This window comes from Dicentrarchus labrax, unplaced genomic scaffold (genome assembly GCF_905237075.1).
Source record: "Dicentrarchus labrax unplaced genomic scaffold, dlabrax2021, whole genome shotgun sequence".
Taxonomy (NCBI): domain Eukaryota; kingdom Metazoa; phylum Chordata; class Actinopteri; family Moronidae; genus Dicentrarchus; species Dicentrarchus labrax.
In genome coordinates, this window is record NW_026136703.1 from 11,733,757 (window position 1) to 11,761,498 (window position 27,742).

The 27,742-nt window shown below is 39.3% G+C and overlaps 2 protein-coding genes across 4 annotated transcripts; both read right to left on the reverse strand.

Annotated features, from left to right (window-relative positions):
* Positions 1–274: 274 nt before the first annotated feature.
* flvcr2a (FLVCR heme transporter 2a) lies at positions 275–21,823 on the reverse strand. Of its 3 annotated transcripts, XM_051396129.1 has the most exons (12): positions 18,828–18,923; positions 15,265–15,949; positions 11,897–12,038; positions 9,867–10,007; positions 8,347–8,414; positions 7,856–7,959; positions 5,460–5,570; positions 4,295–4,400; positions 4,099–4,210; positions 3,300–3,364; positions 1,954–2,073; positions 275–1,777 (listed from the first exon to the last, which is right to left on the reverse strand). In XM_051396129.1, the coding sequence occupies exons 2-11, from the start codon at positions 15,892–15,894 to the stop codon at positions 1,999–2,001; spliced, it is 1,554 nt and encodes a 517-aa protein (XP_051252089.1). In that variant the 5' UTR covers positions 15,895–15,949; positions 18,828–18,923; the 3' UTR covers positions 275–1,777; positions 1,954–1,998. The 3 variants fall into 3 exon arrangements, with proteins under 3 accessions (XP_051252089.1, XP_051252091.1, XP_051252090.1); XM_051396131.1 differs by lacking the exons at positions 15,265–15,949; positions 18,828–18,923 and adding an exon at positions 20,980–21,823; XM_051396130.1 differs by lacking the exon at positions 1,954–2,073 and having other exon boundaries at positions 18,828–18,924.
* Positions 21,824–22,675: 852 nt separating this feature from the next.
* jdp2a (Jun dimerization protein 2a) lies at positions 22,676–27,349 on the reverse strand. The gene is made up of 4 exons (XM_051396144.1): positions 27,139–27,349; positions 24,920–25,137; positions 24,130–24,234; positions 22,676–24,014 (listed from the first exon to the last, which is right to left on the reverse strand). The coding sequence occupies exons 1-4, from the start codon at positions 27,224–27,226 to the stop codon at positions 23,829–23,831; spliced, it is 597 nt and encodes a 198-aa protein (XP_051252104.1). The 5' UTR covers positions 27,227–27,349; the 3' UTR covers positions 22,676–23,828.
* Positions 27,350–27,742: the final 393 nt, after the last annotated feature.

The following is a 27,742-nucleotide window of genomic DNA, read 5'->3' on the forward strand; positions in this document are numbered from 1 at the left end:
AAAGGATTACAGAAATAATCCAGTGGGGATTTTTTTTCAGGATGTTTTATTTCACCAGATTTCCACTTTTTTGATTCAATATTTACCAAAGAACCCAAATGACTATTAATATAAAACTATGCTCTATGTTACAAAGTATCACCGACAGTTATAACAGCAATTACTCTTGATGTTTGTTCTGTGCTGTGAATAGTTTGTACACCCTTTGAATTTATGCACAATTATTGTCCTGTAAAACTTTTATGAAATAGATTTTTGATGTTTTCCAAGAAAGTAACAAGTGAATGATGTGTATTTATTAACTACAAATGAGTATGAGACATGTTTCCAAGAGTATACTTTGTTCATGATTTTTGACAAATATTTAATATAATGTGCTGAGAGGAAGTGGATAAAGGATTTTTAATTAGTTATTTTCTGCTAATTCTGTCTTTTTAGCCTTTTCTGGTTCAGGATGGATACACACAGATACATACAGTGAAACTTTTTTCTTGAGGTTATCCAATTAGATAGAGAACAAAACAAATTCTATTGAATCCTCCCATTTATGTTTTTAATGTACTGATTTGTATTTTCAGTGACCCTAGCATTATAGGGAACATTACACCTTGTATCCAGTCTAGAGTCTATAGAATACAAAATGGGGTGTGGAAACTGTTTCACAGCACTGTTACTGTATGTCATAATAATGCCACTGAAAGATTTAACAAGCACCTCTCAAAATCACATAATCCTTATATAAAAAAAAGGATGATGAACAACTAGCCACAACAGTAAAACGTGTAAATGACAAACTGTACAAACACTGGTTACACAGCATGGACTACATTTCTCAGTATTACACATAAAAACATTTTCTTGTGCAAAATGATAATCACAGCCATCGATTTGACTCCTCTCGTATGTTGATCCAGTTATTTAACACTAAATGTCTTGTAGAGATCACTTACAGTAAAATAAGGACAAAACTGACCTTCCAAAGTGTACTCAGATGCATAGCATCAATCATATTTGTAATCAGCAGTATTCAGACGTAACACTTCCATGTGATCCTGAATGGCAGGCAGAGATAATATGAAACTGTGACTGCCATGTCAGGAAAACAAGTCACAGTCTGCTTATTCTAAAAAAAAAAGAGAACCCTTAAAATGAATTACCTTCAGCAATGTAAATACTTTTTCAGTTACTGTACAATGTTGGTCCAATATTAGGAAACACTCACAGTTTAAATATTGCTCATCAGATGCATAAAACACATGAACACTAATCACAGGAGGACGGTAAAGGCTCTGAAAACAATTCAGTTGAATTCAGTTGAGGAGTGTAGTAAAATGGCAGTTAAATTGCACTGACAAGACATATAAAATGCCTATATTGAATAAAATTCATGTTTTTGTCTCCAGATGGAAAAAACATTTAGGTTCCATGTGCGTTTCCCTTGTGCATGATTGACTTGTGCTTGCTTTGGGATGAGCTAAGTTGCACTTGGGAATATCAGTGTGAATTTCCGGTGTTCAGGCCAGAGTATGGTGTCCGTACAGTTCAAATATACAGCCGGTCTGCTGGTGCTTACCGCAATAATAAAGGCTTACAGAGGGCAGCTCAGTGTGATTCAGTCTCCATGTAATCACTCTTCACAGCAACTTTTTCCATCGTGGCCACGTGTGCATGTTTATGATTGTTGGTGTGCGAGTATTTCTTTCTGTCCTCCTTAAAACTTCCTCTCTTTCAGGCTTTCACTTGGAGGGACAGTTCCTTCCAGATCAGCTGTCATTTTCTGTTAAGGACGAGAACAGAAAAACAATTACAGTCATATTGTCCAACAAATGAGTGAAAGTGGAAGTTTGTTGAATGAAACTACTCTCAACTCATCACAGTGTGTGTGTGTGTGTGTGTGTGTGAGTGTGTGAGTGTGTGAGTGTGGTATAGTATCACTGGTGTATGTGCCCCTACCTTAACAGGTGTGCGTTTTGGTTTTATTGAGCTTGTGGGTTTATGTCAAGACTGCCGTTGCCAGGTGGCGACGCACGCTGTGGCCCCATAGTCCTGCGTCGATGACACGGAGTCTGTAGGCTGGAATGATAGCTTGGGTGTCACCCAGAGGGGCAACCTTATCCTCTGATATCTCCTCCATACCACACCACCACCACCATACTGCCCCCCACCAAACCTGCACACCCAACTAACACTGCTGCCTACTGCCTGTGCTTTAACCCAGTGACCACACTTACACCGCCTTTAGTGAGGAGAATAAGGTGTGTAGTTCAAAGTCATCTTGCAGTAAATCATGCTAATTATAATGTAACTTTGATAAGTTTTAGTATAAGATTGTTTGGTACTTATTTAGATTTATCTTAAATTTATTAAAACAATTAATATCTTATTCACCTATTATAGCTCATTTCCAACTTTTGTGCCCGTATAGTTAGTTATCTCACTGCTGGGCTCCCCATTTCTAACAATTTAACAGAACTGGCTCATGTTTTATTGGCTCAATAAAACAAGGAAAGTGGTGGTCTGTTCAATGAATCTCATTTAAGTTCTGTTAGTGTGCAGGATTGCTGGCGCTTTCCATTTTAGCTCCATTTGTATTGTTAGAATTTGAATATTATGAACAGAGAGAGGACGAGAAAAGACAGCAAAAGAGGTCCCAAGCTCATCTTAAACGAGGCAACGAGTGAGCAGCAGAAAACACGCAATATGAAGTAAGAATTTGTTCCAAATGGCATCGTTTGTTAAAAATCCAAAGGTGATTCTGAGCAGCTGGAGGCCACTGAGTTTGTTTTCTGTTTTATTAAAGTTTGATATGATGCATACAATGGACCAAAACCATGCTTTTGTTTTTGGTTTTTTTTTAGATTGAAAAATAAATAAATGAAAAACTGTTTTTATTGATTAGTAATGGACTGTGGTGATTACCGATATGTTTGACAGCTGTCAACTGCACACACGAGTGTAACAAAGCACGTCTTTGTTAAAGTTAAAACAAAATTATGATTTTATAGCAACAGATAGTAAACATGCTGTTAGAGCAAGTTGAAGAGCTGTCAGACAAAGCAGAATTGTGCTTTCTTCAAGCAGTATTTGAGAGTAGAGTTTGTTTTTAGTGAGCTTAGAGAGAAAGTTAAGTTTCCACCAGTGCAGCAGTGCAACCCCCGCATTCACCTGCGTGCATGCCTGCAGCAGGGAAAGGACGGTGCATTCAGCCAAGAGTCAGGGTGGCATCTAACACATTCCTTCTCTAAAGGGATATGAAGATCCCACCCCTGACTTCATGTAGCACACACAGATGTACTTACACTCACTGTCTGCACCTCAGCCTGTAGGTTGGCCTTCTGTCGTCGAAGGTCAGACTTGATGAATCCTGTGATAAACGTGGCGGAGAGAGAAAAGTTCAGCGATAGAAGGTCATGGTCGTGGTGGACTTTTGGTTTTAGTTTAGAGCAGAATGCTTTATTATGTTGGCGAGAAAAACAGCGAAATGTAAAGAATGTGTTTATTTAGTAATCAACTTAAAATCAGTGGTGGCTCTCTTCTGTAATTCAATGTACTTCGGGTTGAAAAAGAAAAACTGGGACAATACAGAAGGCTATTCAGAGCAGGTGTCTGAACCGTACTTACCCCTCTGTATGTCAGAGTTTAATGCTGATGTCCCTTATATGGTGATTTGCAGGTTTTATGTCAAAGAATAACTATTATAGATATTTTAGTTGTAATAGGTTTTAATATGCATATATGTGGCATTAGGTACGTTATGGGAAAATAGCATATCTTTTTGGATTAATAAACAGGTTTTTAATACAAAAAATATGATAAAAGAAGTCTTCACTGTCACTGGATTATGCCATAAACAAATAGTGTTTCTTCATTCAGTCACTAGGGGGCAACGTTATCCTGTGAAAGATATTACTGTGTGTGCATAACTTCAGGATTGTAAACACAATGCACAATTTAAAGAGTCACCTCTTAAACACACTATCTGTTAAAGTTCCCTGTAGTATCACGTGCATGCCTGTCCACAGCTGCTGACATGAGTTCAAAGGTCAATGTTGTTTTGAAAGCTGTTCGGTCTTGTGAGAGGAGAGGTTAATAACTTACCTGTCATTACCGTTCCTATTAGCAGGAAGATACACAGGAAGATGTTTCCCGCTAAAGTGCCCCATTTGTCAATAATCTTCCCTTGGGAGATGGTGAAAATGATTCCAAAGATCTGAAATGAGATTGAAAATAATATGATTCTATCTTATATGTTTAGCCTGTGTCTTTCCAGGTGACAGTGCTAACATTTACTGACCTGAGCTGAACAGTTAAGCAGCCCGGATGATGTTCCCTCTGATTCTGGATAGGTGAGCTCTACTGCAAACTCAAAGCCCAGAGGTAGATATCCAGTCATGAAGAAGCTGCAGACAGACACAGAAGGTCAAATAACAACCAGGAATAGGAATATAGCTCCACAACTGTAAAAGTAGGGCAAGAGTAAATTACTGTATAATGCATCCTGTCTGGGTTTCAAGAATGAAAACCAGACAAAGGAATCGCTATGGAAACAAGCTATGGGCATAATCAGCTTACCATAAATAGTAATAATTGTAAGGAAAAAGCACGTGGACCGGGGAGTCGGAGGAGTGTTAATTTTGCTTTGAGAAAGCAGCACTAATGCCAGAGAGAAATGCAAAGACACATGAACAACCTACAGCTTCACCACAATGTTTTAAGGGCTTATTAGCAAAAACCCAAGACCTGTAGACATCAAATAAGACTGACACGGTTCGTCATAATCTCAGAGTTAAAATTCAGGGACATGTCAGAATAAATCTTCTTTTTAGACCTGAACCCCACAAAATGAAAACTGTAACTTACCATGACTTCTACTTTAGACTGACCAGATATTATTAGGTTCATAGCTTAAATGTCTATCTCAGGGTTTCCAGTCTCAGTCCCAGTTACATTAATGGCTTCACGATAATATTTGGTCAGATTTATGGAGTCAACATTGGTCATGTTTTGGGATTGTTCATCTTGTCAGTTCAAAAGATCCTGGTATGAATGGATAATTATATTGTGGGGGTTTTCTTGACGATAACGGAGAAGTCTAGAGATAGAGATGTTGTATAGTTATGAGGTGGCATAACAAATCTCATTTCAAGCCTTGCAGGAGCTGTGTTTGTTACTCCTCATGCAGAAATAAATGACACCCCTTGTAACTAAACATTTCCCAAGTTTGCAATAGTGCACAGAGATTTAAGGTTTTTTTTAATGGCAAAAACACTGAAATAAAAGTATGAGAAACTGAAACCATTTCCACATATTTATTGGTCACAGAATAAAATAAATAATATTCAGGGCTATTGCATGTTGGCTAGTGTTACCTGCCACAATTAAGGAGGGTATTACTAATTTTAAGCCTTGGCTGTAATGTTTATGCCCTCTGTGGCCTTTAATTTGAGATGGTTACCTACCCTAAAACTCCAGCGGTGAGAAACACCACCCACAGGTGACCCAGGTTGAGGGTGAAGGAGTAGACCAGCATCCCAATCAGAGAGAGGAGATATACGGCAAGGGTGGTTTGTCTGAGGACACAGGAGACGAATATTAATCATATAGTTTAGAAAGCATTGACAATACAATCAAACATCATAGGCATTTACACACAGCACACCCTTTCTAAAAGACTATTATAACTCCAAACCATCTTAGAAATCCAATTTAATCTGATTTGACTTTTACATTAATGTTTAAGGATCTGAATCTTGTGACAAGGGTCACGTTTGCTACATCATTTAACAAAAAGGTTTTGTTTAAACTTGCAAAAGCCACTTGGCTACTAAAGATTTGCTGATATTCCTCCAACTCTTTTATAAATTCTGGTAATTCTTTACTTAAAAATATCTTTCTGAGCAAAGACAACATGCTCATATTATGCACGCTGTCTCAATATACTGTAAATCTTAAGTTACATTTGAAAGAAGTGTCAACTGTTGGGGCAGCAACACATTTATTAGAATTAAGTCTGCAAGAAAATCCTTACAAGAAGCAAAACTCATCTGTGCAAGCAACAGGATTAAACCTGTCTTAACAAGTCAGTAGCTCTTCTCCTCCACATTTAAGATACATCATTTCATGTCCCTGTATTAAATTTGTATGATGCATATAATGACACACCCAACCAGGACTAAGGCTTTCAAATACCCTCTGTTTCTACCACTGCAAGAGATGAAAAAGTATTTTAATCTTAGGGAGTAATACTTCTCATTTTCAAAAAACATTTTGTGTCACAGCAGACATCTTTTTCCAGATGGATGTCTCATTTGAAATGAAATTCCTCACTTGATTCCTCAGCATAAACAATATCCCTGAGTCACTGAAGAACTCTTGTCATAGCCCAGGCCATCTGCACAAACAGGCTTACTTTGGGGAAGCGGTCTCTCGTACAACCATGCGTAAAATACTGCTGCAAAACATTTTTGTTAATATAACGTAGTCCTCTGACTCTCTCCCACATGGGACAATAGGAGTATGAGGGTCAACAACATAAATCTGAGCCTGACTGCTTTGATAGCAAAGCATCCTAATGGCATGTAAGGAATCTGAGGACAGGGGAGTTTTTCCAGTCATAATAGTTTGCATGCCAGATCACTAAAGGCACCATACCAAACATTTAACACTAAGAAAACTGTTGAAAATAACTGGATATTTTTGAAAAGTATTGAAATGCAAGATTAAGACAAAAAATAACATCATCAAAAATTAAACAGCAATTGGATATCTTCACTTTTAAGATTGAATTATTAGTATTTTTCATGTTTAATGTACTGACACAAGGCCTGAGATGTGAGCTGGGAGCACCAGAAGAGTATAGCCTGTCAGTTCAGATAAGCAGAGAGGGACATCAGATACAAAACTCGGTTCCGCTGGATTCTCATTCTTGCCCACTTTGAACAAAAGCTTTTAATTCATTTGGACATCTCCCTGTGAATGGATGGTTTAATAGATATTCATGTCAAGAGCCCTTGTTTTAAGGCACAGCTAACACTGCAGCCAACAAACGTGGCTGTTGACCCTTAAGACTGAAAATTACGTCAGAGCGTTTTCTTTGAGGTCGCGGTGAGTTTTTGGTAGCACAGATTCACTTGAAGCACTAAAATCAGATTTTGTTTAAATACTGGCAGAAAAGTTGGATGGATGGAAATGTTGGTGTGACGGCCTAACACTGACTGAAACTACTAATGGATAGATTGAAATATTCCAGAGGATGAACTGACTTGGGCTGACTTTACCTCTAGCGCCACCATGAGGTTGACATTTGTGTTTTTGAACTATTATGTGGATTTTTATGAAATTTGGACATGTGCATGTTCCTCACAAGATCAAAAGGACAAGATTAGAATTTGTCCAACACTCAGCTGGTTCGTCTGGTTCCCAGGCTAGTTTATGACCAAACACCTGCAAAACTAATGACATAGCAACTAAGATGATGAAGACATTGAACAATACATCTGCTGAACATTAGCATGTTAGCATTGTCATTGTGAGAATGTTAGCATGCTGACATGAGGCATTTAGTGCCTCAAAAAGCTGCTAATATGGGCCGTAGACTCTTTAGAACAACCCACTCCATTGCGTTGAGTCATCATTGATTTCCTAATATGATCTTTAACATGTTGAAAATTGTAGACTGATCTGATCAAAGGAAATAAAAACAACCAATTTGAAGGCAGATGAAGGTCAACAGACTTATTTTTAGAAAACTTTATCCTGACGTCAGCAGGTGGAAGAAAAACTCCTGGGAGTTTTGATTTCTTCTTATTGCCTGGAAGCATTACTTTAGCTCTGTTTGGCATAATTGATGTCTTACTTGTAGGTTTTGGTCTTGTCCAGCCAAATGCCACATATGAGGGACCCCACCATGCCAGCAATGACTATAGTCAGACCAATTCTCCCAGCATTCACCTCCTCACCCTGCAGAAAGGAAAAACAGAGTTTTTTCTGGTTTTACAGACCACATAAGACACCCGTGACATTTTGCATCCTGCAGTTATCTTGTCCTGGAAGCTCTGGGCCATAACAATCCCAGACCACAGTTATCTGTGTCAGGGTCATCTCCTTGGCAGCTACTACACAAATATCTACATGGTGGGCCTTTTGATACTGAGTATATGGCAGGAGAAAATGGCAGAGTCATATTCCCTGTAGGTGTAAAAACCTTCTTGGTAATAAACAATTCTGATTCTGATTCAGAGGAGACAAAGAGAAAATAAAAAAAACACACAAAAACTAATGAAATAAAAGCTAATCTGATTAGAAATCATAATATAATAGTAGCATGTTTTAGATGCTGGGACTTACAGGATAGTGTTCAATGATCATCCGATTCAACAGAGTGGAAACAGCATAGAAGCAGCCAACGTTCAGCCCTGCAGAGAACAAACAAAAAGTTATCTATTCTAAGAAAACCTGAAGGAAAGGAAAAAGTCAATATGGGACCTATTTCCCCTTTTAATAAAACACACTAAGTCAATAGTCAGACTTTACTTAGCTAGAAGAAGTTTAAACTGGAGCATGTGTCTCTGAACAAACAAACAACAACAACAAAAGGAGCTTAAAATCCCATTGTTTAGACATGTTAAGTGTACACATCATCAATCATTAACATTGTCATCATTAAATAGTGACCTTTAAGCAAATGTGACATCTTCAGGACCTTTAGATCAATGCAACACATAGGCAGTGTACTGGAAGTCCATGTGTTATGATGACACATCCTCATATCTGCACACCAGCTGATAAAGACTGTAGGTTTCCACTAATGAGATATCTATTTTGAGACTTTTACATCTTTGTTACCTTTCACCTCATTATTGCAACAACATCCCAGGCTGGACAGGTGATAGGAGTGTGAGGTGACCTGTAAGTCACTATGATAAATAATAATAAAGACACACCATTATGTCATAGAAGCATGTGAAGACACAGATCTGACGCACACTTCCTCCTCTGCTGTGATGATATCATTTGATGTGACCGATGAACCTACAGCATGCTATTAGTGTTTATGGAGAGTTAGAGAGTATTACAACAAACTAAAGTCATGTAAGGAACTATGATGTGAGTGAATCAGATGTGCCTGGAGAGATATTACCTGCAAATTCCTCTTCCTGTAATACTAAAAAATAAATAGTTGTGCTGACAGCTTGATGACTGATAGAAAATGAATGAGAAACAATTCTGATATTTGATTAATCTCTAATAATCATAATGTTGACACTTGCTGGTTCTAACTTTTAACAGTTTTCCAGTTCTCCTTTTTTCTGTTAAGATCATTGTGACTTAAATATCCCTGGATATCTTTGGACTGTTGGTCAGACAGAACAAACAATTTAAAGATGTCATCCAGTCCATCCACCATCCAATTAAACATCAGTGGAGAATCAATTGAAAAGTGTGTAAGACTTAGTGGCAGATAGCGATAAGATTGCAGAGTGCAACCAAGTGAAAACCCCTTGACTCAACCAAGCACAAAGGAGAACCTACTGTGGCTGCAAAGCTCAGAAAAAATGCTCTGGGCTACTGTAGAAACATGGTGGTTAAACATGGCATTCTCCATAGAAGAGGACTCACTCTCTCTGTAGATAAAAACGGCTCATTCTGAGATAACAAGAATGTTTATTTTTAGGTTATTACACACTAATGGAAACATTCCTATGAATATTATGTTCAGTTTGTGAGAATAGATCTTACTTATTTTGAAATTCTTGACCTTTGAACGGGAAATACAACAGCTAGGGGCCTGTTCCTCCAGACAAGGTGTCATTACACAAAAGTGTCCTGTTACACCAGTTAGAATAAGGCAAAAGGAAGTGACCCACCATAGCTAACCACCAGGAGCATGAAGGGCTTGTTGCACAGCAGCCTCAAGATAGAAGCTGTGTACGAGTACTCGTCGGGGGAGAGGTTCCTGGCCTGAGCCTGGGCCTGGGTGGGAGGGATCTCTGGCTTCTCCTGAAACACTGGAAAACAAACACACAATATTTCAAGAGGTTACATGTGTGTTTATGGATATAAGATCATCTGAGGGATAAAGGCAGTTGTTTCATTAAGCTTGTTGTGGTAGTGTATCATCTGTTCTCTGATCAGCCAGGGGGGTAAAAGCCCAGTGTGACACTAGAGGTCATAATGACAGCAGTAACAGTGAAACCAAATGTGTCTGTGTCTGGGTCTGTGTGTGTGTGACAACAAGCAGCAAGCCAAGGCTGGACATTCCTCTGAAGAAAAGATAACTTCTTCACTATCACAGCTGTTTTCCAGCTAGCTAATTATCCTCTGAGTGAGACATCTATTGTCTATAAGCCAGGATGAGTCAGTTAAACAAACACTAGTCATATCAGTGCAATAGTCTCTCCTTTGCTTAATTTGTCTCTATAAAGCCATGTACCTTTTGAAAAGTGCTACAAAAAGTTATTTATGCGTGAGTCAAATGCACAGAATAGCAGTGAACAGACTAATGCACATACTACATACTAATGTCTAATGCTTGTCCATTGGCTTTTTTATCTTATCTGATATAATCAATTTTATTAGCACATCCCTGATTCACAAACCCAGTATTACCTTAGCATCCAGATTGGATGAAGGGTCAAAAGGTTCAACACAGAACACTAGTTCAGTAACCTACAATACACATGATTTTTTTTTATTACTGATTCTGTGTCTTTTGTGTTGTCACATGACTACAGTTTCATTATTAGGTCACATGGTGAACACTGAAACCATGAAATAGAAAAAATAATTAGTTTCTTTCTACTTTATTCACATATAAGTGGAGACGTTATGTAGATCATCAGCTTGTTTTAAATTAATAATTAATCTGTGACGTATAGTTTTTCTATTGTTTCTTGTCTGTGTGCATTATTCTGTATTGTGTATAGTTTCCAGAGACAAATTTGTCAGTTTACAATTTTCAGCTAATGCTGTATCAATGCTGTATATATATAATATATGCTGTCAGTATAATAGTGGGTATTATAGTAATAATGTTTTTTTTTTTACTGTTAACATAGTAACTAACATTGAGTTTTATTATTTAGTTGGGAATTTGTCTGGGAGGAGTAACTACTGTATGTCTACATTTTCCATGTCTCTCTGTATGCAGTAACAACACATTCTGCATAGTAACCACATTTCATATTTTACTACAGGGGTTAGCATGTTGCCAGATAATGCTTCCATGCCTCTGTAAGTAATGGTTAGTAAAGAAAAGGTTAAAAAGTGCGACCTGTTGTGAAGCTTCATCATGTTTTTCTGAGTGTCAGTGAGTTTTAGTCCTTTGTGGAGGTGAAAGGAGGATTTAACAGAGCTGAGGGGAAGAGGATTTCCTAAAAATACTTCCATGACTCCCTGAGTTCCTGCTTGTATTTCACATCGTGTCGGAACACATCTCATCAAAAGGTGGACAATTACTGCAATTACTGCAGCTGCTTTTCTAGTGAACTGCAATGCTGTCGAGTTTTCGGTAGAAAGCACATCTCAGGGACACTCAGCTTTCCTGAGGAGCCCAACAACCAGACAAGGAGCTCCAACATATGGGAATGATCGACACTGCATGTCAAATAATGAACCCTAGAAAATCATTTGTGTTCTAAAAATATAATTACAATGCCATCTAAAAAACGTCAAATCCCAGTGGCATTGCTGTGAGGGGCAAACGAGGTAGGTGAGATAACAGCTTTGTCACAGTCCCTATCCACTGAAAAGCACAAACTGTCAAGATGACTCTTCGCTTTATATATTTTCCCCACCATGACTGTGGAAGTTATATGACATTGAAAGGGACTTGCACTGGGCTGCTATTGCATGAGTTAGCAAAGAGCCCTGACAGCCCCTTGAATAATCATCTTACCGATGACCACGAGGATAAAGATGAGGGTGGCCACTCCTGCGCTGATGTAGAACATGATTCTGATGTGATGAGCCAGCTCATTCATATCGTCCACATTAGGCACAAGGATGGGTGGGATCAGGAAGCCAATGGCAATGCCCATCTGTGGGTGAGAGGCACAAAATTAAAAGATGACTCTGCACCTCGAGCTGACGACTAGTCACACACACACACACACACACACACACACACACACACACACACACACACACACACACACACACATACAACACAGCTGCAGTCAGCACACAACATTAAAGGGGGGAAGTAGCATTATAAACGTGGGAAAAGTTTGAGATAAATAATCAGAAAAGAAAAAAGCTTACAGAAAAGGTAAAGTATATAGGTTTTTTTTAATTGCCTCGAAAATAAAATGTATGCAACAAAGGTTCATGTCCGACAGTTGTGTGAGTGATGGTTACCCGCTGTTGTTAACACATAATTAATATATGCTTATTCACCATATGTAGTGACTACATTCAAAATACGCCGGAGGGGTGTTAAAGAAAGAGTTTAACATTTTGGAAAACTTGTTTGTTTTCTTGATGAGTTCCATGAGAAAATGCCGCTCTCCCATCTATAAATACGACGCTACAGCCAGGAGAAGCTTAGCATGAAGACTGTAAAACAACATGGCACCTTTAAAGCTCACAAATAAACATTTGTTCAATTCATACAAAAACCAAAGTGTAAAAAGGCATATCTGAATCTGGATGACTTCCTGGTTGGAAACAGCTGAAGGGCAACCAATGTTTCTAGTCTTTATGCTAAGCTAAGCTAACCAGCTGCTGGCTGCGACCTTATATTCAATGGACAAATATGAGGGTGGTATCGATCATCTCATCTAACTCTCTATCAGAAAATAATAGGCATATTTCCAGAAATGTAAAACTATTGCTTTACACAGTACAGGTAGTGCAAGGGGTCAGCCCCCGTCCACCCTCAGGATCTAGTGGATCTGGAACAAATGGGGGGGTGTACTAAATTTTCCAAATTTGAATACCACATGAGTAGTTCCCACTTCCTCAGGTTCCTACAGCCTCAAGAACATTCCAGAGGGGACACCAACCGAGGTCCCTCAGCTCTAGGGGAAAGGTGAGGGAAGGAAAAGGGCAAGAAGTGACACGTTCCTTGAAGAGGAACCAACCTGTGATAGTGATAGTTATAGCGATAGCTTTTGAGGTGTGCAAGCACAGAAATCAGTCAGGTATCAGACCTTTTCAGTCCTCTGCAAATCTTAGAGCCACCACGATTCACGGCATAGATCTGAACCTTCTACCCTCTACAGCACACACATAATGGAAATTTGCCCATGTCCATCATAAGATTCTGGATTCATTAACTTACCTTGTGGTCATTTTGCTAAAGAAAGCTTTATACGATATATTTAGAAACCTATAAAGGATCCCTATTACACAGTAACTAGAGAGTCAGCTGTTTAAACAGTGTCATATATCTAAAGCACTGTATCCCTATTTCTGTCCATTTTGAATAAGTAGAGCAATTTTGATATCTTGTCAAAAACGCAAAACATGCTTATTCTCAATTGGTGCAAATCAAGGTTGGCCTCTCTTATGAAGTTACTTTTGGCACACAAACTGTTGATCTGTTAGATCTTCAAAGCATCGCAAGCCTTTATGGAAATCCTACCTACTTTTTGTTCGTGTGAACTATTTCTGAACGTCCGAGGGGATATGTAAACTACTTGTGCCTGAAAACTTGAACTATCAGTTTTAGGGCCCGGGGCCAAAGCAATTAAATCGTGGTGAGAAAGTAAACATCAACAACAATGTGTCCTTTTATCTTCCGTGGCGGGGAGCAGGACTTAAGAGCAAAACAAGAACATGGGTGACAATGACCGGTATGCAGTGTTTGGTTTAACGCAGGTGAGAGAGGACAAACTTCAATTGAAGGATAAACTGTTTAGCTTCAGAGGTTGAGGAACATCAGAGGGGGGTCAGGCATCTTTTGATGGTATATGTTTACGTACAGTGTTAAAGATTGTGGCAAGGCTTTCATATATAGCCTTATACATAAGTTATACCTCTGCAGTATCCATTGATTGTTTTTCACAGCTAAATTCAATCATAAAGCCAGATTCTTCCCTTTAGAAATAACTCAAGATTGCATCTAACTGTGGCACTCTACTGCCAAACTTCTCAATATATCATCTTCGTAAAGAAACTGCGTTGGTCTTATAAGGAGATGTGTACCATGGCAGGTCAAGGTTTTCAGTTACTTCAAGCTAGTTTAACACATTTTCAATTATTTTCAGTGTGTGAGTTAACTGACCACACACACACACCCTCACTAGGCAGCCCTCACTAGCTTGCCATGGACAGCATTCTCGGTTAATTTACCCCAAGCCTGGGAATTTGTTCAAACTCACACGGTTCAAGCGGTGGAAGTCACCCGCCATCCCTTGCCATTTCCCCTGGCTACACACACTTTGAACCATTAGATGATAACCGGCATCTCCCTTTTTTTTCAGCAAGATATCTGCTTCCTCTACTTTCAATATCTTCCCGATTTGGGGCAGTCTTATCACACACCTGTTGCCTGTGTACATTGTGTGTGTGTGTGTGTGTGTGTGTGTGTGTGTGTGTGTGTGTGTGTGTGTGTGTGAAAATCAAACACAAGTAGAACTTTAAATAGACTTTTTATAATCTATGAAGTTATTTTAGCTGATGTGGAAAATTTGCCCACTGCAATTAGTTTTCTAGCAATTTTCTTTCTGGTGTTGTTTGCATAGAATGTCCTATTGACAGTGTTCAAGAATGAAGACTATATATTTTGAAAATGGTAACACTAGGCTCTTGGTACATATATAGAAACTACTACTATTAAGTAAGCTATCCCAAAGAAATTACTAAAAAAAAGCCCTAACCCGGCGGAAAATACCTGGCATTTTGCAAAAATAACCTTAAAGTTAACTGTAAGCTAATACTTTCACAGCTGATAAAAATTTAGAGAATCCTGAGGTAATTTTGACAGAAGTGAAACTAACAATGTAAGCATGCATTAAGCGTCACTTCTCTTTTTGCTGTTGGAAGCCAACTCCAGCTGTTCTACTGGCAGAGAGAGTGGTTGTGACTTTGTTAAACCTGCTTTACAGGATCAGACAGACTCATTCAGACACACATTTAAGATGGCGGATGTGACATAACAAGTTCAGATATGCTGCAAAGACTGTTAAAGATGACAGTGCTCTTTCACTCATCCTCAAGCAGACACGGGCATACAGTTCTCTTAACACCAATATGAGACATTTGTAACACCACACACACACTGATAGACGTCTTAAGCCCAACAGGTAAACAAAGACACACCTGGTTTCCGAGAACACCAATGGAACAGGCAGTGGACACCTCCTGCTGCCCAAACCACAGGGACGCAAGTCTGGATGGGATGCCCAGGATATAAACCGTGGCCACAGAGCACACAAACTGGCCGAAGAAGGTCATGGCAAACATTTTGGGGTCGGCAGTGCTCGTCTTGATCCAGGCCCCGATGCAGTTGAAGGCTGAGCCAACCACCACCACGTCCCTCATGCCCCGGTTGTCGAGCAGCCACATGACAGGCAGGATGAGGGGGATGTAGGTGAGGAAATAGATCATGGAGAGCCAGTCAATGGCCAGGCTGTCGATGCTGTAGAAGCGCATGAAGATGTTGCTGATGATGCTGTACTGCAGCCACATGAAGGCATTGCTCATGGAGTAGGCGCTGAAGACGAACAGCATGAGCCATCGCCGCTTGTAAAGCTTGGTTTCTAACATCGGGAGAAGATGTGCTGTGTCCAGGTCCGAGGTCTGTTCAGTGTCGCTGCTATCTTCCAGGGGCAGATGGTAGTTGTATTCTCCAAAACTGTTTGTCTCTTGTCTTATTGGAGACTGCCCATTGCTTCTGCCTTTGCTTAGGTCGGCTATCCAATCATGAGAGAAGTCATCCTGAGAAATCATGTTGCTCCCAATGAAAGCCTTCCCTTTTTCTTCAGGCTTCTGCAGCACTTAACAGCTGGAGGGAAGAGCAAACATTGTCTCCTTGTGTGTGCACTTTCTTAACACCGTGGCAATTTTACCTGACTAGCCCCTCCCACCCAGCAGGTATTTCCTAGACTGCTGTGCCTTAAATGGAGATTACTGCTTATTACTCCTAATTTAGCGGTGGATCTGGGGTGCAGTTTAAATATAATGAGTTTGATAGCTCTGATCCCAGCCAACAGTTACATACCTGACTGACTCTGTGTAACACCTCTTTGGTCATGTGATGGATTCCTTTTCTTAGGTTTACTCAATTCAAACTCCTCCTTCCAGCTCAGAGAGTGGCTTGATTTTATTGCTTAAGTTAGGCACATGACACACACACGCGTACTGTACATAGATGTGCACAGAGGAGGTAAAGTCCATTGAGGGTGATGCTAACCAAAAACTGCAACTTCATCAGAATACAGACAAACTGCTGAACTGGAAAGAATGGACAAACGCATGAGATACTAGCATGAAAATACGGCTTCAGATTTTGTGGCAACAAACAATGCAAAGCAAGACTGTGCAGGTAAAGTAGCCTTATGCAATAAGTGAAAATCTTACCTAAACCATCTCATCAATAAATGACAGTAAATGTTAAACAGTTAACAGTAGATTAACAATAGGAATACCTCCTTTATCACTACACCTTGAAGTTCAGGTTCAACACTTGTGTACTCATGGGGAGGAAGTACACCACAGTATCCCTCAGCTGGAGCACCAGTTATTAAAGTGTTTGTGGTTCATAAATTGGATTTACTGAAGCCCAATCACTTTTTATTACACCATCTGTCTCTGGCACTAACATAATAGCAGACCTGAAGCTAATTGATTTTAAAAAAGTTGGTTACATACACAGTGCAGTCAGAAAGTATTAGCACTGTGACACATTGTTGGCTGTGCTGGTTTTGTAGTCAATGCACAGAGCTTGTGTACTCAAAAACAATGGGTGTTTACATTAACATCAGATGAGCAGAATATGACTTTCAGGTTTTCCGCCTGCAATGTAGGAAGACTAGTTCATTATAAAGGTGAGTATTATTATATTCACTTGAACTATAGGTCTGACATATAAAACACATAATATTGTTTAGGGCATAATCAGCATGTTATTTAATGTGAACACATGCTTAATCACTTATTTTACAAACAAGTGTTATTCCAACCTTCAAAGCTGCTCTGTTTTGCTTATTGCCAACTTAGTTGACTCGTAAGATACAATTATGTGTCTAATAGTGTTTGAGGGCACAGACTTAAGAAGTTAAGTAACTCTGATGAGGTCAGCGGGTGCTCAGGGGTGCTGATTCATTGGCCTCTATGGAACTTTTCCCTGAGTTTAGACTTGCATATGCTCACATGAATGTCTGTATTTTACTACAGGTCTGAATTGTAACACTTGAATGACACATGTAGGCCTCTACGGTGTCGGCCGGCCCTTGAAAGAGGATAACAAACAGGGTTGAGTGATTGATGGAGCATGACATGATGAAGTACAGGTGCTGCAGAGCAGGGATTAAGGTTAAAATAAGGTGGTGTGGTGGTTCTGATGCTAAATGATGCAAACTGGGGCTTGTTGTCACAGATTACTGTGGTAAGATACTGTGGGACAATTGGTCATGATCAATCATTTCCAAACTTTTTACAGAATATTCGTCTTTCTTGTTTGATAGACTGAGTGTTCCTGACTAAATATTCATGAGAATTAGAGCTGCAACAATAAGTTGATCAACTGATCACTCAATCGACAGAAAATTAATCTGCAACTATTGTGATAGATCATCATTTCAAACTTTTTTTAATCATTAATATAAAAACTGACTAGCTCCAGCTTCGCAAATTCCTGTTCTTCTATGATAGTTTTGTACTTTTCTGGTCAAACACAACAAAGCATGTTGTGCCTTCACCTTGGGCTCTGGAAAGGTGATTGTAATTTTTTTTTCTTTTTTTTTTTTTGGTATTTATGAAGAAAAAACTGTTAGATTAATTGATAATGTAAATAATTGTTAGTTGCCAGCTGCTCTAACAAGAATCCAGTTTCACTGACCTATTCAAATGTATTATCTGGTAATAGATTATCCTTACACTTATGTGCCTCACTGTATAATTCATTTGATAATTCTACATGGAAAAAAGAGAAAGTTGAGCTAGGCTATGAGATGTCCAACACTAAAATAGACTATAGAACGAAAATAGGGAACGATATATTAGGCTCTAAATATATTAAGTTTAAATATAGCCTAGTAAATAAAGATGTTTTTCATTAGAAAAAGCTGTAGGTTTATGATTGAATGGTCTTTAAAGTAAATGCTCTCTACTGTTGTGTTGTGACTGGAGATTTCCCGACAGTGTCCCAGCTGTCTACACCACTTCTGCCAACACGGAGCAAAATCCATGAATGGAAGGAGTGAAAGGAGGAAAAGGAGAACCAAAAGCTCTCTCATTATACTGAAACTGCAACCCCCGAATGCACTTCGTGTGTATTATTCTCAGGCGTCTTTAGGGAAACACCGTGGCACGTCAACATGAAATCAGATAATAATACAGTATCAGTGTTTCAGATGTCTAGTGGAAGGCGCAGTATCAGAGTTGACTGGCTGAGATTGCCTTATTCTCCGCAATAAAACGCTTACCCGCACCAGATAAAGCCGTAGTAAAACAATCTCAGACTCCTATTACTCCACGTCGAAAACGCGCTCGCTAATATGGGCTAAAGGCTGCCTCACGATCATATTACGCTTCCTGAATGTGACGAGTTGTAAACACATGAGGTACAAATAAACAAAAAACCCCGACAGGATATACCTCTGAGAGGAAATTTCCCCACAATATGTATTTTAAAAAGTCAAAGAACCGTCAGTTTACTATACCTGGAGCACGGCAGCATTGGTACACTACTAGGCAGCGCTTACGCACGGAACCAGCAGAAGATGGCGAAATAGTGCACGTCACCTCCCATTTGGTCACCACCCTTAAAAACAAATAGGGCAACACTTCTAGAGAAAGGCGTATTTTGACCAAATGAATACACCTCTGTGTTTGGAGTTGGCACGGATGGTGGTGATAAATGTGCAACATTAATGTGAGACAATATAGTAATGTAGAAAATGTCACTGGAGAGGTGAAAGAGTCAGTCAAATGTTTTTTGAGTAAGTGTTCATTTACTCAACTACTACTACTTATGTAGGCTACAGTTTTGAGATACTTTAGGCCTGGTTGAGTATTTCTATTTATCCTAATCTACTTAACTTCAAAGGGAAATATTGCACTTTATGCTCCACTACTTTTAGCACATGATAATTTGATCTGATTCTGATAGCTATAGTTATGCCTTTCATATCTGCAATGTATAACAATACAATACTTTGCTGAAGATTAACCAGTGGTTCCCAAACCTTTTTGGCTTGTGACTCCTTAAAGTCACAGCAGTCGAGGCTCTTTTTCAGAGTTGTTATTAATTAAAATTTCTCCTCTGTATGTCTCAGATGATGGTTTAATTTAAATAAACTTTTAAGGCCCAAAGAGGAGTTTCTCCAAAATGAAAGAAAGAAATCTCTCCACAGCTGAATGTGTGACAGGTGCGTGAAAAGAAGGTGCAACTTGAAAACAATAACAGACAGTGTGCGGGTCCCTCATTGCTTTCAAGGCCCCAGGGGGGGAAATGATCCAATATTTGACAAATATCAGAAGCAATTAGAAAAAAATAATTTAAAAAATCATAACATTTTGTGTAGGAGAGCTGTGACATTCTGCTTTTGTACCCCATTAATCATCCGCCCTTCAGATTGAGCTTGTGACCCTTTGGAGGGGCTCCACCCATAGGTTGGGAACTACTGGACTACCTAACTATATAATAAAGTAGTTGAAAGCTTCATCTCAACAGCTACAACAATAAAATTCTATAAAAAATGCTGCATAAGTATAAAATGCAATCATGTACAGAGCATTTTACTTGTGATACTTAAAGCACATGTTGCTGTAAATACTTCTTTAACTTTACTTTGAAAGCAGGAGGAGTCCTTCTTCCAACACTGAAGAGTTTATAGGCGTAACATGAAGACGATACAGTGTTTCAACAACTCGAAAAGACCACAAATAATAAATATCCATGGAACCTGATAAGCTTTTTCAAGGTAAGCAGGCTCGGTGACTATGACAGATAAGCTTGAACACTTCAGCGCACACACATACACACACACACACACACACACACACACACACACACACACACACACACACACACACACACACAAGCAATGCTAAATTTGCAAAGGAGGATTGTTAGGAGGATGTTTGCTTAGTCTATGTTTTTAGCAATATCCTAATGAAGACTAACACAACCAAAGACACACAGGCAGATGTCAAAATAAACATGATGACTAGAGTTGGATACCAGAGGTAAATAGGATTGCAGTGGGTAACCCACCACTCACACCTTAGTTCATTAATATTTTCGATTGGTTTTGGTAGATTAACTACAATATTTCTTCCTAAAGTCCACGGACCCCTCCGGAATGTTTACCAGGAATCCCTTTAGTAACTGTACACACTAAGGGATTTAACATTTAACATATTTTCATTCAGGTCAGAAGCACAAATGACTGTCTGGATAGCCATCGGGGCAATGTGGACAATGGGCAATGTGTGCATGTCATTTGATTTTTGGTATTTGATTATTGGCAAATGTGTCTAAGAATTTGCAGCAACACTATAATAAACTATAATATCAACAAAAGCAGGTCCTGCATTATTATCTAATCTTGGTCCTGTGTCAATCTTTAACTGCTTTGTTTATATTGTGCTCAAATGATTGTGATGAATCACACTGAATAATCTGGGGTTAGATATTGTTCTAACATATATGAGAGTGGGTCAGCTGGGGCCCAACAGAGAATATGCCCAATGTCCCCTCAGAGGCTAATCCAGCCATGGGTTTAGGTCTATTTAAGAATACTAATGTAATTAAACATGCCAATTGTATTATATATTTGGGTTTTTCGTTATCATAAGAGATCAACTCACCTGATTACCAAAAACTCCAATGGAGCAGGCGGTGGAGACCTCATCCACGCCGAACCAGACCGATGCCAGGCGGGAAGGCATCCCGAGGATGAAGACCTGCGCGAAGGAACTCGCAAACTGTCCGAGCATGGTCACCCCGAACAGATTGGGTTTGGCACTTGCCACCTTGATCCACGTCCCGGCGCAGTTGAGCGCGTTGGCCAGCAGCGCGGTGACCCGCAGCCCCTTCTTATCCAGCAGCCAGGTGACCGGGAAGATTAAGGGGATGTAGGTGAGCATGTAGATCATGGACAGCCAGTCTACAGCGAACCCGTCCACACTGTAGAACTTCATCATTATGTTGCTGATGATCCCGTACTGGATCCATTGGTACGCGTTACTCAGGGAGTAAAAGCTGAACAGGAACACGATCGCCCAGCGCCTCTTGTATAAACGTGTTGGGGCCGCAGAGCCGCTGTCACCGTTTGGGATGCTGCTGCATTCAATGTGGTCCGCGGCATCCGGACCCTCCGCTCCCAAACGTGGACCGTTATCCTTCGCCTCCTGTGCGCTCCCGTCCTGTGGGGCGCGCTTATTATCTCCCATTTTCTGCTTCAATTAAAACGAGCGCCCTCGGAGGACAGACAGGTCTCCCACCACAGTAATAACCTAAGCTACTTGAAATGTCTTTGAAACCAAGAAAAAAATATATATAAGCTACTACTTTCGGTCCATTTGACAAATGCAAAAATCACTCACTTTTACCAAAAGGACTGAGATTATTTCAGACTTCCAAATGACTGAGCTGCTCTCCAGAAGTTCATTTCTAATACTTGAGCTGTCTGAGAAATCCCCTTTATTACAGACACTGGGTAAGAGCTCACCCGACTTTTACTCCTCCCAGCTGTTGAGATAAGAAATGACAGTGACTGTGAAGTGGGACACACCAACCAGTCAGCCAAAACAGAAAAAAAACTCAACAGAGAGTTTGTGCCAGTGGTACTAGTTTGTCCTTATTGTTGCCTGTTTCCTCTCCTGGTGAAACAGTGCAGATTATCACCCACAACTGTATTCTATTCAGTCATATTCTTCTAATTTATCATAAGGTTGCTATTACTTCTGTACTTTTAGCCTACTGTGTTGAGTTTCTGTAGCCTCAGTCACTACTATGTTAATCTGCAGGTTAAATCCCTCCTGTCAGGAACAATGAGCGCCTTGTACTTTTGTGCTTATTAGTTAGTACATGCCGAGAATTTCTGTTCTTATATACTTATATTTTTCCATGTAAGATTAAATTTGGATCAAATCTGGACTCAGCAAAAATGTGATTATCCATTAGTCCCCATTTGATTAAAAAAATATACAAAGGGAAAGGCATGTGAGCAGCTTTAAGACCTAAAGCAGAACTACATTTGGATGGAATAAAGTTAAACATATAAAGTATTTTGCTTTATGAGACATACAGTTCAATTTAGCAGCTTTTCCACTGTTATCATAAGTATTAGTCAGAGCTGAAACAAAGCCCTACCTCTCCATGATCATTTGTGATCCCAGAAAACAAAGTTTAAAAGCCAAACCAATACAAATGTAGGTACATGTAAATACAGGGTAAACCAGGTTGTGCTGCTACTGACCACCAGATGGCACCGTTTACCAGAGATTTTGCTCATGAAAATTATTTTTCAATTTTGTAGGACTCAACAAAAATACCAGGGAAAAAAAGAAACTAAACATTTATTTCATATGGAAATACAAAATGGGATTTTATGATAGCTTATATGCCTATATAACACCATATACAAAAGTATAAAAAACATAATTGGTAGTAACAATATGGTAACAGAAAATAAAGTACAATGTAAACAGTCATATATATATATATATATATATATATATATATATATGTGCATACATGACGCCTGCGCCAGAACATAGGAATAAAGAAAAATAAAAAAGGATCAACTGCTCTGCCACTAAATGTATGAAAGAACAAAAGTGACCAGAAGATTGTGAAGGTTAGTACGTAGTAAAAAAGGCTTCTGACTGTTTCTGTGGGTGTAAGTACTTCATACTGTACTACCAAATATCATCATCCATACCTTATGGTTAATGCATTCCAGTAATTATTCTTTCTATTTTACTAAATGTATCCTCATGCCCTTCTTGCCTCCTACTGCCCACTTCTAGTTGTATTTCAGTTTCACATTAACTAACAGAATGCATTTTAGAAAGTCATTTTGGGAATACAGACAGAGAAATATAAAATGTCTGTTTATAGCCTGATCACATATATACCCATTGTTTTTAGGTTATCACTCCAACCTCACTTGAAAACAGTAATTGAAATGCTGTTGAAACAATAGTTATATGGTAACTTGGCGACAAACAGACAGCTGTTTAATCAAATTTAGCTCAGCTTTAGCTTAGACTTTTAAAATAAAAAATATTAATTAGTAAATTACCAAAGTACTTACTGAAATTACTGAGCTGACATTAACCACTAGGTAATAGTGGAAACCTTTTCTGCAACCATATGGTATAAATCAACCATAAAGAAAACAAACTGAATGTATGGGATGTAAGGTCATTTGTCAATATCTTTGTTTGACTTCATACTGATAGTGGCTGGAGCACTGATGACCAAAAATGACAAAGACATGGGAAAACAGGAGGGACAAACAAAGAGAAGTTTGATTAAACTGCCAAAACAGTGTCCAATCTTATTGGATCCACATTTTGTGGTGTAATGCTCTGTGACTTAAGGTAGGTGGACCTGGCGGCTGGTTCTCCTCCGTGACCGAGGTCCAAAACTAAGTGCTGCTAGTTGGCTGCTTCTTCTCAAATGTAAACTGTAGAAAGTCGTCGCACCCTCACTTGGCCTCCAGCTGCTGCAGCAGGGGGTTCACCTCGCTCTCGGGGGTTTTCACACTGTCTGTCCTGACAATACACGTGGGGCGATGGCGGTTAAGCATGAGGATCAGTTGCTGTCGTTCGAGCTTCAGCTCCTCAATCTGGGCTTTAAGGTCAGAGTTTAACATCTCTAGTCTCTCTGATTCCTGTTAGAGGATAGAGAGATAGAGAGAAAATGACTGACATGAAGTAGGAGTGGTGTTTTGGCAGGTACAACAGATAATGATAAACATTTTTTACAATAATGACAAAGTGTCTCACCTTTTGTAGATAATCTGTCCTCTCTTTCTTTTTGTTTCGACATCGAGCTGCAGCCACTTTGTTTTTCTCTCGCCTTCGTTTCCTCCTCTCTTCCTCTTCATTCCTCTAAACAACAGTGCCGGTAAAAAGGGTTTGAGGATAAGTTGTGATGGACTTGCTGTACATTAAAGAAATATTACCTTCTTCATAATACCTTGTCATTTGACTATGATAGCAGTATGCTTTGGTCATGCTTTCTTCACTAAGCATCAATGAGCAACTAAATGAAAAACAACCACCTCTTCCTACGTTCTGGATTTTTAACTTTGCATGCATGCTGATCTGTCTCGGTCACAGTATGCACACAGTATGCATGCTCATTTTATTCTAGAAGTAACACAACTATAACAAGACATAACTAAAACCCTGAAACCCAAAACAAATAAATTATCTTCTGCACTACTATCACTACAACCGAGCAACAGTAACATGTCCCACTCTGACCACTAGGTGGATCTGTTGATTAAGCTATGACACCCCACGTTGTAATTGCAAAGGTGCTTTCAGTTCAAGCACTTGTTTAAACTATATTAGGTACATTTTACATACAGCTAAGCTAGAATCTTTATGATACATTTAAAATACTGCGTTTGGATTGCTGCATCTTTTCTTTTCACTGTGGCTAAATCCCATAAAAATAACACATAGATGTTCAATATTTAGAAAAAAGCACGTAACCTGAGTAAAGACTCAAAATGCACTATTTACATTTACATTATATAGTTATTCAGCTACTCAGTGTTTCCTATACCTCTGTTTTGATCACTAGGGGCCTCTTTCCTAGACTGTCCAGGAAGTGCAGAGGTGACAGCATTGTACCAAACTCCTGGAAGTCACCAAATTTGAGCTTGTCAGTCAGCGTGGTGGCTGAGATCCCAGCCAGTGGGCCCAGGCTGGGCAGGGAGCCTGCTGTCACAGAGGGATCTGGGATTTGTCCTGGCATCGTGTCAGACTCGGCTGTGACCACAGCTAGGAGGCAGAGGGAGAAAATGGGAGACATACTCAGACGGCAACTAAATCAGATCAATGAAAAACACATAAAACACTGTCTGCTTGTTATAGTACATACTGGGGTATGCTTTATGGTATGAGGGTAGAAAAAAAGCCATTTTACATTAACAACTTAGAGACAAATAGATATATAAGTGCTTTATTTGACCTACAGTCTTTTATAGGGCTTCAAGTAGGCATTTCCCTGAAGTGCACTGCTCCTTTCTAGCAGTCAGACTAGCCTTCCTGAGATGAATTGCTGGTCTGTTACAGAAGCCGGATGCTGAGGTTGCTCTCATTAGGCTATTTTATTATTTTGCTTCTTTTCTGGAATGAATATACTACCATTTATAGAGATCAATAATTTACCTAATTTAATCCCCAAAGGCCAAAAGAGAGATGAACAAGATTGCACAAAGCAGACTCAGACAAATACCCCCTTTATTTCAGGAGAGGCGAAAGCGAGCCATTGGCAAGAAATACCCCTTAACTGTGGTTTCCTCCCTATGAGACTTAATGTCAGGGGAGAAGAATGTGGCTGACAGAATTCAGAACAATGTGGCAAAGTCTGACCCCAAATCTGAATTATTTTGTTTTGTTTAGCCAAGTAAAAAAATTAAGATGTTTACTTCCAATGCTTTTTTGCTGAACTGATTTTATACTGTCTACCACCGGCAAATGCCTCAATTTGAAAATGCTGAACATGAACATTTAAATATATCCAAAGACAATGAGCAAAGCCAGCCAAAGGCACAGGAAATTACTACAACAGCTCAGCGGATTTCCAAGCCACATGATGCAGCCAAAAACGACTATCTGAGGTCAATTACTCAGACCTTTTGCCCACAGTGCAGGAATAAACGGCAATATCTGTGTCACTAAAACACACACACACACACACACACACACACACACACACACACACACACACACAATATCACTAAAGTAAACAGCCACCTGGCTTATTATTATCTGATAGCACAGACGTATGGGGATTTCAATGGCAGAGTTGATGTGGGACCAATTATGCATCTACTAAGTAGTTGTGCTGAGAACATGAACTTGCAGGCACGCATGAGAACCTCACATGGGAATAACTTTCCATTTTTACACTTCTCCAAACTACAGGTCAAAAAGACAAAGTGGAACTTGAAATTCTTCACGAAAACAGAAAACTAAAGCGAAACACAAAACCACCATGGTTCATAAAGAAAGATTCCCAAGCATACAGTATGGACTGATAGATTATAATCCACAGTTTATGTATTATTAAAACTAATTAAGCTATTAAACAAGCTCTGGTCATTTTATTATACCCCTGAAAGTTAAAGAAACCAGTTCCCTTAAACTGATTATTCTGCATTGTGACAATTTATTTGTATGTATTTTTACAAAATAAAATCCCAGGTTAGTTTATGAATACACATTTGCAGTACTTAGTAAGCCACCACACTGTGTTGCAGCATGCATACTGAAGCCATTGGTCAACTTGAAAGCGGAAGTTTTTCTTCAGTGCGGCATTCATCTTACGTAACTTTGTCTTCCCATCAGAGAGCTGCAGTGATAAAATGTTACAGCTTTTCGTTCACATCGGATTTCGCTTCGGATAAAGCACATTATAAAGAACCTACGCACCACACCATTATGAAGGACATACGACACTAAATAAGAACATTTTGTTCTGAATTGTGCACGCCGTGCTTCCATGTAAGAGGAGCATGCAAACAAAAGAAAATGATCTTTCTGCAGCATGCTCCGTAAGATGTCAGGTCTACTTTGAACACCCCAAGAAAAAAAAAAGAGTAAAAATAACACTGAGAGAATGCAGCGGATAGCAGCTTATAACCGAAAACATCACAGACCTGCTGGCTGCCTGTTCACAAACTATGCTCGTTATGACCTATGCGTGGCGCGCCAATGAGCTATTTAATATGGAAAAAAATGATCCGGTGCTCGACTTATGAAGTTTTGAATACCGACCTGACTTTGATCCCAGGTGCAACAAATGTCCTTTCTTCTGGTCAGCCGAGGGTCGAGAGTAGATTTTAAAAAGTGGAAATCGTTGCATCAGCCCGATTTTAAACGTGATCCCAATCTGGGAGGATTTGGGAATGCGGAACTTAGGCTATGCCAGCCAAACGTAAGCAGGGATGTAAAAAAGTACATAGTGGGGGCAGAAGTGGGGAAGTCGCACCGCTCCTCCCATAAAGAAACACTGAGGCTGCAGACTGCAACGACAGAATGTGGCTCGGATGGAGGCCTGCACTGGAAATACAGTGCGACCACGCATCTACACTGAAGCCCAGAACTAATGCATATGAACATTTAAAAACTTAATCATTAACTAATTAGGTTTACTGAGAAACTGAAGGCATGTTAAAGGAATATAGTGATTCCATAAAAATGAGAATAGTTTAAATCTGCCTTCCTTTGTATTACTATGACCTTATAATCTAAATGTATTGGATTCATATATAAAGTTAACATCCCAGTTGAGGAATGTAATATTCTCATCTGGGTTCAGAAATACATTTGTATTTCTTAATTGTTTCCAATTTGTGATAGAGACAGATCGCAAACACCA

Excerpts from the sequence above, each read along its gene's own strand:
- flvcr2a (XM_051396129.1), bottom strand. The coding sequence starts at position 15,894 with ATGATTTCTCAGGATGACTTCTCTCATGATTGGATAGCCGACCTAAGC. Across the intron at positions 7,960-8,346 it reads TGATCATTGAACACTATCCT|GGTGAGGAGGTGAATGCTGG; the intron begins GTAAGTCCCAGC and ends TCCTTTCTGCAG. Across the intron at positions 5,571-7,855 it reads GACAAGACCAAAACCTACAA|ACAAACCACCCTTGCCGTAT; the intron begins GTAAGACATCAA and ends CTGTGTCCTCAG.
- jdp2a (XM_051396144.1), bottom strand. The coding sequence starts at position 27,226 with ATGCAACGATTTCCACTTTTTAAAATCTACTCTCGACCCTCGGCTGAC. Across the intron at positions 25,138-27,138 it reads GCACCTGGGATCAAAGTCAG|CTGTGGTCACAGCCGAGTCT; the intron begins GTCGGTATTCAA and ends TCTGCCTCCTAG. Across the intron at positions 24,015-24,129 it reads GGACAGATTATCTACAAAAG|GAATCAGAGAGACTAGAGAT; the intron begins GTGAGACACTTT and ends ATCCTCTAACAG.